The 10712-nt window shown below is 46.0% G+C and overlaps 1 protein-coding gene across 1 annotated transcript; it reads right to left on the reverse strand.

The window, feature by feature from the left end:
- Positions 1-8718: 8718 nt before the first annotated feature.
- LOC133805161 (protein OXIDATIVE STRESS 3 LIKE 4-like) lies at positions 8719-10020 on the reverse strand. Its single transcript, XM_062243260.1, has 2 exons — positions 9380-10020; positions 8719-9226 (listed from the first exon to the last, which is right to left on the reverse strand). The coding sequence occupies exons 1-2, from the start codon at positions 9694-9696 to the stop codon at positions 8830-8832; spliced, it is 714 nt and encodes a 237-aa protein (XP_062099244.1). The 5' UTR covers positions 9697-10020; the 3' UTR covers positions 8719-8829.
- Positions 10021-10712: the final 692 nt, after the last annotated feature.

Consider the following 10712-nt stretch of genomic DNA (forward strand, 5'->3'; position numbering starts at 1 on the left):
GAAGTTCAGAGGCATGCCCGTCCTCGCCATGCCGACCAGCCGGCTGTCGAGTGGCATGTGGTATCCCCAAGTACGGTGACAATTCGCATGATCAGCAACTATTTAAATAAGTACAATCTGACGGGGATAACCCTAGTCAGAACTTCCATCGACCAGCGAGCCAACCTTCCAGGGGGAACTTATAGCGCCTGGTCGAGATACCATATCGAGGTGGGTGCCACCCTGCCTCTTCATTCATTTTTCCAAGGGGTGGCAAACTACTTTGGGGTGGCCCCTTTTCAAATTACCCCGAACGGGTATAGGATGCTGGCCGTGCTCTATATTCTTTATAAACTCAAGAAATGGCCAGCCCCTTCTCCTCACAAGGTCAATTATCTGTTTGATCTCAAGTCCAACCCCAACCAAGATGGCACGGGGTTTTTCCACTTTTGCCACCAGGAGACTGGACGCACCTTTCTGTCCAAAACCACTCATATCTCCAACGTGGGGAAGTATCATATGGAGTACTTCCTTACACCCGACATCGCCGCGGACAATCTGGCATTCACCCGAGGAGGTAAGGAAAATAATGATCCTTTAAATAGTAGTTCCTGCGCTTTAAATCTTTCTTGTCGTAATACTTCACTGTTCCATTGTGTTCCTGGTCCATGGTTATGCCCGACCCCCACTACAGGAATGGAGTCGAGGGCAGCACTCTTAGCCAGTATGTCAAATGCTGCTAAGAGTGTAAAAAACTTGATCAATGAGGCTAACCTTAGGTTGGCTGGCCTTAAGGGCTCCCAACCTGCGACCAGCGAAACTGCGGCGGGTGGTGTTCACGCTGATGTGGGACCTGAGCAGGGACCCGAGCAGCAACCTCAGGCGCCTCCTCCTAGAAGGAGGCCAACTGGGGTTATAATCAGGGAACCTGCTATTCCCCACCAAACAGCAGAACCGTTGGTCCCCAAGGGCAAGGGGAAACAAAAGGCTGTCGAGCCTACCGAACAGTCTGACGACTCGTCGGAAGTAAACGGTATATCATTCTCATTTTTGAATAATCTGCTAATTCCTTCCCATCTATTTGATGGGGACGGCAACTTTAGGAACGCCCCTTCTTTAAACTCAGATTTCTTCCAGAAACTAGGTAGTTCAGTAGATAATGTTACGACCAGTAGGTGTAGCTCGGGTATTTTACTTGTAATCCTTTCACTTCGATCTCTGCTCCTCATGATCCTCTAATCTAACTGTTCGAATTGTTTTCCTTTGTGCAGGTATGGACTCTGAGGACTTCTTTGAGCATTACCAAACCGCTGCTGCTGCTTCTGTCCCGAAGGACAGAAAAGGGCTCAAGGGGAAAGCAGTAAGACTCCCTCGAATAAGGCTCGAACAGAGGATGCTCCCAGCACCGGCCCTTCTAAGGAGAACACGACACCTCCGCCTCCCACCGAACAGTCGACGCCTGTGCCTGAGAATCGACAGCCCTCTTCTAGGGCCGCTGGTAGAGAGACTCTGGACAACTTGTCCGAAGGCTCCCTGTCCAGCCTCGTGGTCGGGTCGGCCAGGGAGAGAATTTATAAGCTCTCGAAGCACAGGCGCAGCCAGGACGTCATCAATGAAACTGCCTCAATGGAGGTCGACCAAATCATCAACTGAGGGTTGAATGAAATAGTCAGCATAAGTCAATTTCTGTTGTTTCATCATTTATTCTGACTTCTATTCCTTACTTTTTCGTTTTTTGTTTTCAGGGACTGCTGTCTTTGACTGCTGGCTGGCGCCGTACCAGGGCGTTGGTTTCTCGCGAATAGAACTTTGACTCCAGGCTTACTCAGGCTAAGCAATCACTCGAGGATGAGAAGAAAAAGCTGCTCGAGGAAAACAAGGAGTTGTCCAAGCTGAAGGAACTGCTATGCGAGATCCAAGCCACCCTCACCCAGGAGCTTCAGGAAAGTCAAGGGGCTCTGAAGAAAGCCATCGATGAGCGGCACAAATGGAGGGAGCATTCTATCCTCCACACCCAAGAGTGCAAGCAGCTCACTCTCGATCTGACCGCCAGTAGGGATGAGGCAAAGAAGCTTGAGGAGCGGGTGTGTGAGCTCGAGGAGGATAGTGCCAAAACTCTGAAGAAGTACAAGGAAGCCACCTTTCTTTGCTTCTATGACTTCTGGAAGCACAATCGGGAGGCCAACATTAACTATCTCTCCGAGCGGCTGCAAAGGACGCTGATGGCACAGTGCGCTGCTCGGTTGGAGGCAGAAGAGAGAGCCAAGGCCAAAACCCCTGTTGCTGATGCTGCGGCTGGACCTCCGGCTGATCAGAGTGCTCCTAACCCAGAGGACCCTCCTGCTCCCCAACAAAATTAATATTTTTTATTATTTTTTCCAGCTTTTATGGCCCACGGGTCCTTTTGTAAAGACAATTTTTTTTATTGCTGCGAGGGCAGCTTTTTTACTTATGCCTGAACAATTACATCCGAGCAATACTGCTCGCGGTGTAAAGGTCTTTTCCTTTTAATTTCATATTTACATCCGAGCACTAATGCTCGCGGTGTAAACGATTGCCTTTCTGATATTATAATATTTCTTTTATTATAATACCTGTTCGCATGACCGAACTTAGCATGGTACTTTGGTTTGAGTTTACAAAACATAAATTTTTTAAAAATGCTCTAAGTACCGTAGCATGCTTTCACTTATTTTGTTCATGTGTTTACATACCTCATGGTATGCTTTGTTATCGATGTACCTTATATGCCCCCCAAGTGATCGAGGAGCTTTAGGTCCTTGGTCACTTGCCTTGACCACGACCTGTGCAAACATTACTGCTCGTTGCAAAATTTAATACTTGTAATACAGCAAAACAACACATGTAATGAACAAATATTTGTAAAAATAAATTTACAAAGGCTGGCAAGAATGACTGGCTGCGCACAGTCCCTTATAATCTCGTATTAAAAATGGACTAATCATGTCTTTACAAGTGATCCTAAAAAAGGATCTTACATTTATAAGTAATTAGCCATACAACGTGGCTAACCCTTTTTTTCAAAACTTGTAAAAAGTAAAATTTAATACAAACCAGTCCTTTAAAAAGGGTTGTTTACTGATAATACTTGCGCAGGTGTTCTCCATTCCAATAGCGTGGAACGAGATCTCCGTTTAGGCGTGCAATTTTGTAGGTGCCCGGGTGAAGGACTTCTTCAATCTGGTACGGTCCTTCCCAATTGGGTCCGAGTACTCCAGCAGTGGGGTCGTGGGTGTTCAAGAAAACTCGTCATAGCACCAAGTCACCGACGTTGAATTTCCTTTCTGTCACTTTCGAGTTAAAGTACCGGGCGACCTTTTGCTGGTACGCAGCTACTCGAAGTTGGGCTTTTTCTCGTATTTCATCAATTGAGTCTAGGGACTCCATCATCAGTTGGCTGTTCTGGTCCTGGTCGTATGTTATGCGTCGATGTGAGGGGGGATCTAACTCGACAGGTAACATGGCCTCATATCTGTAGGCCAAGGAAAATAGGGTATGACCTTTCGCCGTTCAGTGAGAAGTTCTATATGACCAGAGGACCTCAGGCAGCTACTTTGGCCATGCTCCTTTAGCGTCTTCAAGCCTCTTCTTCAGGGTGTCCTTAAGAGTTTTGTTCACGGCCTCGACTTGCCCGTTTTCTTGTGGATGCGCAACTGAAGAAAAGCTTTTGATAATCCCGTGCCTTTCGTAGAAGTCAGTGAATAAGTCGCTGTCAAATTGGGTTCCGTTGTCTGAAACAATTTTCTGAGGCAAACCATAGCGGCAAACAATGTTCTTGATGACAAAGTCAAGAACTTTCTTGGTCGTTATGGAAGCGAGCAGTTCAGCTTCGGCCCATTTGGTGAAGTAATCGACCGCCACAACGGCGTACTTCACTCCACCCTTTCCGGTTGGCAAGGATCCAATCAAATCTTTCCCCCATATTGCAAAAGGCCACGGACTCTGCATCTGTTTCAACTCATTTGGAGCTGCTTGTGGAATTTTGGAGAACCTTTGACATTTATCGCATTTTTGTACAAACTCCATCGAATCTTCGTTCATAGTCGGCTAGAAGTAGCCTTGCCTTAGAATCTTTTTTGCCAAACTTTGCCCCCCAGCGTGGTCTCCGCAAAAACCTTCATGTACCTCTTTCATGAGCTCCTTAGCTTTTTCTGGTGTAATGCACCTGAGTAATGGCATTGAATATCCTCTTCTGTACATAACACCATCGATCAGTATGTACCTAGCAGCCTGCCTTTGTAGAGTTCTGGCTTTGTTTCTATCTGTTGGTAGCACACCATCTGTTAAATACTCCTAGTAAGGCGCCATCCATGTATCGTCCATTCGAATTTCCATACTGGCTTCTATTGCTCGTATGCTTGGCTCACTCAATCTTTCTACTGGCACAATGTTCAAAGTATCAGCATCTTTCGCGCTCGCGAGTTTGGCTAAAGCATCTGCATTCGAATTCTGATCCCGCGGTATTTGCTGGAGGGCATACTTCGTGAACTGGGCTAGCAGGTCTTTGGTTTTATTCAAGTAGGCCACCATCTTTAGGCCTCGTGCTTGATATTCCCCAAGAATTTGATTCATGACCAGCTGTGAATCACTGTAAATATTAAGCGTCTTTATGCTCATATCTTTCACCATTCTCAACCCAGCGAGGAGTGCTTCGTATTCGGCTTCATTATTTGACACGGAGAAGTCGAATCTAATGGCGCAGTGAAATCAATGTCCTTCCAACATTATCAATATCACTCCTGCTCCTACGTGGGATTCGTTGGACGACCCATCCGTGAATAACTTTCACAAAGGAGTTTCATCTTGGGGCTCAGGCACACTAGGCTGCTCGCACTGCTCGCTGTCTGGGAGTACGGTGAACTCTGCAATAAGATCAGCCAAGACTTGTCCCTTTACTACTACTTGCAGTGAATATGCGATATCGAACTACCCTAGTTCGACTGCCCATTTTAGTAAACGCCCAGCAGCCTCTGGGTTTTGGAGGACTTGCCGAAGGGGCTGGTCACTTAAAACTGTGATAGGGTGGGCTTGAAAGTAAGGACGTAGCTTCCTCGAGGCCAATATTAAACAGTATGCTAACCTGTCGATGGGAGGATACCGCAGTTCTGCCCTAATCAGTCTCTTGCTTATATAGTACACTGCTTTTTGTACGCCTTCTTCCTCTCGTACTAATACCGCACTAGCAGCAACTTCAGTGATCGCCAGGTAAATGAACAAAGTTTCTCCTTCGATTGGCTTTGATAAAATGGGAGGTTGTGCCATATGGGCCTTCAAGGCCTGAAAAGCTTGCTCGCAGTCTTCCGTCCTTGCAAATTTCTTATTGCCCCTAAGTAGATTGAAAAAAGGGACGCACTTGTCTGTTGATTTTGAAATAAATCTACTTAGGGCTGCAATCCTCCCGGTTAAACTTTGTACATCTTTGATCTTTTCTGGCGATTTCATGTCGATCAGGGCTTTTATCTTGTCGGGGTTGGCCTCAATTCCTCTTGAATTTACAATGAAACCCAAAAACTTCCCTGATCCAACTCTGAAGGAACATTTGAGAGGATTTAATCTCATCCGGTACTTGTTCAATACATCGAAACATTCTTGTAAATCCTTCACATGTCCTTCTGCCTTTTTGGACTTTACCAGCATGTCGTCCACGTATACCTCCATGTTTACCCTGATCAATTCTTTAAACATGTGGTTAACTAACCGCTGGTAAGTCGCACCTACGTTTTTCAGTCCGAAGGGCATTACTTTATAACAGTATAAGCCCGTATCGGTCTGAAAGCTAGTGTGATCCTCGTCAGGGGGATGCATGCTAATCTGATTGTAGCCTGAATATGCATCCATGAAGGAGAGGGTCTCGTGTCCTGCAGTAGCATCGACCAACTGGTCGATTCTTGGGAGTGGGAAGGAGTCCTTTGGGCAAGCTTTATTGAGGTCAGTAAAATCCACACAGGTTCGCCATTTGCCGTTAGGCTTGGGAACCAGCACTGGATTGGAGACCCAAGATGAATAAAACGCTACCCTGATGAACCCATTCTCCTTTAACCTCTCTACTTCTTCTTTTAAGGCTCTCGATCGATCTTTATCGAGCAGCCTTCTTTTCTGTTGCACGGGCGGAAAAGTCCTGTCTATGTTCAGGACATGGCTGATAACCGCAGGGTCTATCCCAGCCATGTCTTTGTGCGACCAGGCAAAGACTTCCTGGTTCTTCCGCAAAAATTCCACCAGTGCATGCTTCGTGGTTTGTTCCAAGTTTTTCCCGACCTTCACGACTCTGGTCGGGTCTTTTCCGTCGAGTTGGACTTCTTCCAGGTCCTCGACGGGTCCAACGTTCTCTTCAAAATCCCCAAAGCGAGGATCTAAATCTCTATCCTTACTTTGGGCAACACCCTATTTGGTGACCTCATCACCGGATTGGGCTTGTGTATCAATTGCCATCTGCAACCTATCTGAGGTAGTGCTCTTTGATGTTCCCTTTTTCGCCTTTGTGACTGAGGTGTTGTAGCACTCTCTGGCTTCCCTCTGGTTTCCCAATACGCGTCCTACCCCTGCGTCTATCGGGAATTTCATGGCTAAGTGCCACATAGAGGTGACGGCCCATAGCGAGTAATGTCCTGGTAGCAGGCGTTGTACCTGTCGTCACTGGTAGTCTGATTGATCCTGCGGGGGCGAGTCCCTCACCCGAGAAGTCGTATATTGTTTGGTTGCAGGGCTCCAGGTCTGTAACGGACAATTTCATGCGTTCCAGCGAAGACTTATACAAGATATTCACCGAACTTCCTGTATCGATCAGCACTCTCTTCACCATCATGTTGCCCATTTGGATATCCACGACCAGCGGATCGGAATGTGGGAACCGGACATGCTTGGCATCGCTATCAGAGAAGGTTATCTCGCCCTCTTCTGATCGAGCCTTTTTTGGCGCGCGGTCTTCCACAGTCATCATCTCGATGTCCTGGTCGTGGCGCAGAGTCCGAGCGTATCGTTCCCTGGCCTTTCCGCTGTTTCCCGCGAGGTGCGGACCTCCACTGATGGTTAACAATGTGCCAGTCACGGGGGTAGGCTGCAAAGGTGGCGAGCGTTGGCGTGTGGGCGCTTGCTCGTTGTCACCTGGAGCTTCTCGTTGGGAATTTCCCGAGGCCCGTACGTATCTTCTCAAGTGTCATTGTCTAATAAGGAACTCGATCTCATCCTTCAGCTGGTTGCATCCGTTGGTATCATGTCCGTAGTCGTTATGATAACGACAGAACTTGGTAGTGTCTCTTTTCGAAATATCCTTTCGAATGGGGGCAGGCTTCTTATAAGGCACGCTGGAACTCGTGGCCTGATAAACCTCTCCCCGAGACTCAACTAGGGCAGTATAGTTAGTGAACTGAGGTTCATAACGGTTACCCTTGGCTCGTTTATTGTCAGAGGTGGAAGGCTCACTGTGTGGTCGTTTCCCCCCATTTTTGCCATTGTCGTTGCCATTCCCGTTGCCTTTGCCGTTGCCATTAGGCTTAGACCCATTGGCGGGCTCGGCTACCTTCTTATCCTTGCCTGGAGGCTTTCCATCGTCGGCAATAGCATCTTCGAGCTTGATGTAACGATCAGCCCGGTCCAAGAATTCTTGGGTAGTTCTAACCCCATCTTTTCGAAGACTTTTCCAGAGATGGGTGCGACACCTAACCCCTGCGGTTATGGCCATCATTTTGCCTTTGTCCCCCACCGTTTTTGCTTCAGCTGCTGCTCGCATAAAGCGCTGGATGTAGTCCTTCAATGGCTCTCCATCCTGCTGGCGTATTTCAACCAGTTGGTTTGCCTCGGTCAGATGCACACGACCTGCATAGAACTGTCTGTAAAACTCCTTTACGAACATCTCCCAGGAAACTATACTTGCAAGAGAGAACTTGAAAAACCACTCATGGGCGGCATCAGAAACTATTGCAGGGAAGATTCTGCACCGAGCATCTTTGGACACTTTCTGAATGTCCATTTGTATTTCAAACTTATTGACGTGAGATACCGGGTCACCGTACCCATTAAAGTTCGGAAGCGTATGCATTTTAAACTTGCTAGGAGTCTCTGCCATAGCTATCCTCTGGATGAAAGGAGTGCCTTTCGTCCTGTCGTGGTCGATGTAAGATGTTCTTCCCCCGACCAGCTGTTGCACCGCCTGGCTGAGGGCATCTATCTGGGCCTGCACAGCTATAGAAATTGTTGTGGCCTCTGTTGCTGGGGGGATGTTCTCGCCATGTCACTCACGGCGATCATTGAGCACATCTCTCAAATCCTCGTCTCTTCTCCGCTGCTCGCTAGCTCCGAGCAGGTTGAAGACGTTATTTTGCCTGAGTTGCCCCCCAGCGTCCCGTCTGCCGGGTTGGTCATCTTGAGGTGGCTGATTCCTGTTTATTCATATTTTGTTATTATCCGCTGAATGTGAAATGTTTTTGTGGCTAACCAATGAATTTATTTGCTGCGAGATGTAAGTTGATTAGCTTGGAGTGACAGAAGTCCCGCAAGTTAGGTTTACTTAGAGAGCCCAAATAGCGAACTTGTGACATTGGGCACCACTAAAGCCCCTTAGTAGTGATGCAGTGGTCTTTTTACTACCCAAATATCATATTCGTCCCATCTAATAAACAAAAGGGGTACAAAGAAAATCCAATCCACGTCACCCATAGCCTTGTTTATCCATATCTCATTCCCATAATAAAACTATGAAAATATTTAAAGCATTGTAGATATATCATCATCATTATTTATTTATTTTTGTTTGGGGGAGTGGGTATAGCAAATACACAATCCATCATATTAAAAAACAAATTAAAAAAAGAAGGCATTTTATAATTATAATTATGATTCTTTGTGTTCTTGCAGATCTGCAAGTGAGAAACAACTCCTTATCTTGAAACTATTAAGTCTTCTGTCATGAAGCTTTGATAACCTTCCATGGCGAAATCCACACGCTTCGTCGTCATATTCATCATGACTATCATGTTCTTTATCCTTGTCCTCCATGGATGATTGTCCTTGGAACTGATGTTCTTCATCTTCGTTCAGAGTCAAAAGAGGCATAGATTTTGGGTTAGCCCAACTGTAGAATGACTTCCTTGACCACTTTGATGCAATTAATAACCTCCTCCTCTTGTTTAATGGGTTCTCTTTCTTCTTAAGATCCGTCACTACGCTCACCTCTGCTAAATTTGTAAACGACTTTGATTTTCCAGAAAAGTGGTTTGATAATCCACTCCTGCAATAATTTTTATTTTAAAAAAAACCCAAAATATTTCAATTAATTTCTCAAAATTTGCATATGAAGTGCAAGCAAAATCAAATACTCACTTTCCATTGATCTAAACGTATGGGATATAAATAGGTAAAAATAATAAAAGAAAAAAATTACTTGATCGGAAGAGCCTCTTCAATCGAGTCCAAAGTACTGAACGATCCGCCTCGAAACTTGCTCTGGACTTCGTCGGCGTCGCCTTGAGATGACACGCCATCTTCGTCGCTGTCCTCAGGAGCTCCGATCGACGAGGAGCAATCGGATGACTCATCCGCAGGCTGAGGCTTGTTCGGGACGCAGATCTCTGAACCAGCTCCGTCCTCCTTGAGGAACAAGCAGGAGGCGACCGGGTGCTTGTCCTGTGCCGGATCCATCACGTAGGCTGGCGGTGAAGAGACATCGATACCGAAGGTGGGTCCAACAAAGACCTCCATGGACGCCGTCTCGAACAATCTTGAGAGGGAAAGTTACGATTCTACCCTTCTCCGATCCTTCGTCTTCTTCTCTTCAACTTCCAGATCAGGGGGCTTGCTGTCATCAATCGGGGGACAGCGTTTGCAAACAGGCGCCGGAAAGCAGACAAGAATATCCAGAGTTGGGTGGGGGTGCGCCGGATAATAGACGGAAACGGGTGAATGTTAAGTGGTCGTCGAGCAGAGAGAGAGAGAGAAAGAGTAGCGACTAATAAGGACTGTGGGTATCCACTCTCTAGCGAGAGAAAGTAGAGAGAAAGAAAACAAAAACCATTGTCCTTAACTCGCCCGCAAAAGATACAACTATATTTATATTTAGACACATTTCGTCCGTGTGGGTAGCTATGAATGAATAGGACACGTGTACAATAATATAGGGAGAGTAGTGGGAGTGGGAGAAGGTTTTGGGATTAAGCTCGGGTTGGTCCGGGCGGTAGTGTGGCCCGGGAAAGGTTTAATAGTGAAATGACAAATATGTCCTCTACCGGCGGCGTTGGATATAGATAGCAACGCGCTTTGACACGTTCGTGATGAGGTGGCATAGACAATGGCCAGAAAAATCCACGTTAAGCTTATCTTCTTCTTCTTTACCTTGTAGGAATGAAAAAAAAGATCAAATAATAGCCATCGGATTGATCTCCTCCCCTCCAGTCACCTATTTAATATTTTGTTTTCTTTTTATTTTTCTTTATCATCATTTTATAATTGTAATTCTTATTTATTTTTTATTACGCAAATTCTTGGTAGTTGCCGAGGTGAGAGTGGACAGCCCTAGGCTAATTAATAGTTGGAATCACCTTGTAATGCTTATCCACTCTTTTTCTCCCCATATCCTCTTCATTCTATATTCCTTTTATTTATTTCAATTAATTCATTTTTGTCTTCATAATAAGCACATTGGCTTATTTATTGTCTCATAGATTTTGTACATAGTTGCAGAAAAGTATATGACATAGCAAGCTCTGAATAATAATTAA

This window comes from Humulus lupulus, chromosome X (assembly GCF_963169125.1).
Source record: "Humulus lupulus chromosome X, drHumLupu1.1, whole genome shotgun sequence".
In the NCBI taxonomy this organism is placed as follows: Eukaryota; Viridiplantae; Streptophyta; class Magnoliopsida; order Rosales; family Cannabaceae; genus Humulus; species Humulus lupulus.

Excerpts from the sequence above, each read along its gene's own strand:
- LOC133805161 (XM_062243260.1), bottom strand. The coding sequence starts at position 9,696 with ATGGAGGTCTTTGTTGGACCCACCTTCGGTATCGATGTCTCTTCACCG. Across the intron at positions 9,227-9,379 it reads GAAGAGGCTCTTCCGATCAA|GAGTGGATTATCAAACCACT; the intron begins GTAATTTTTTTC and ends AAATTATTGCAG.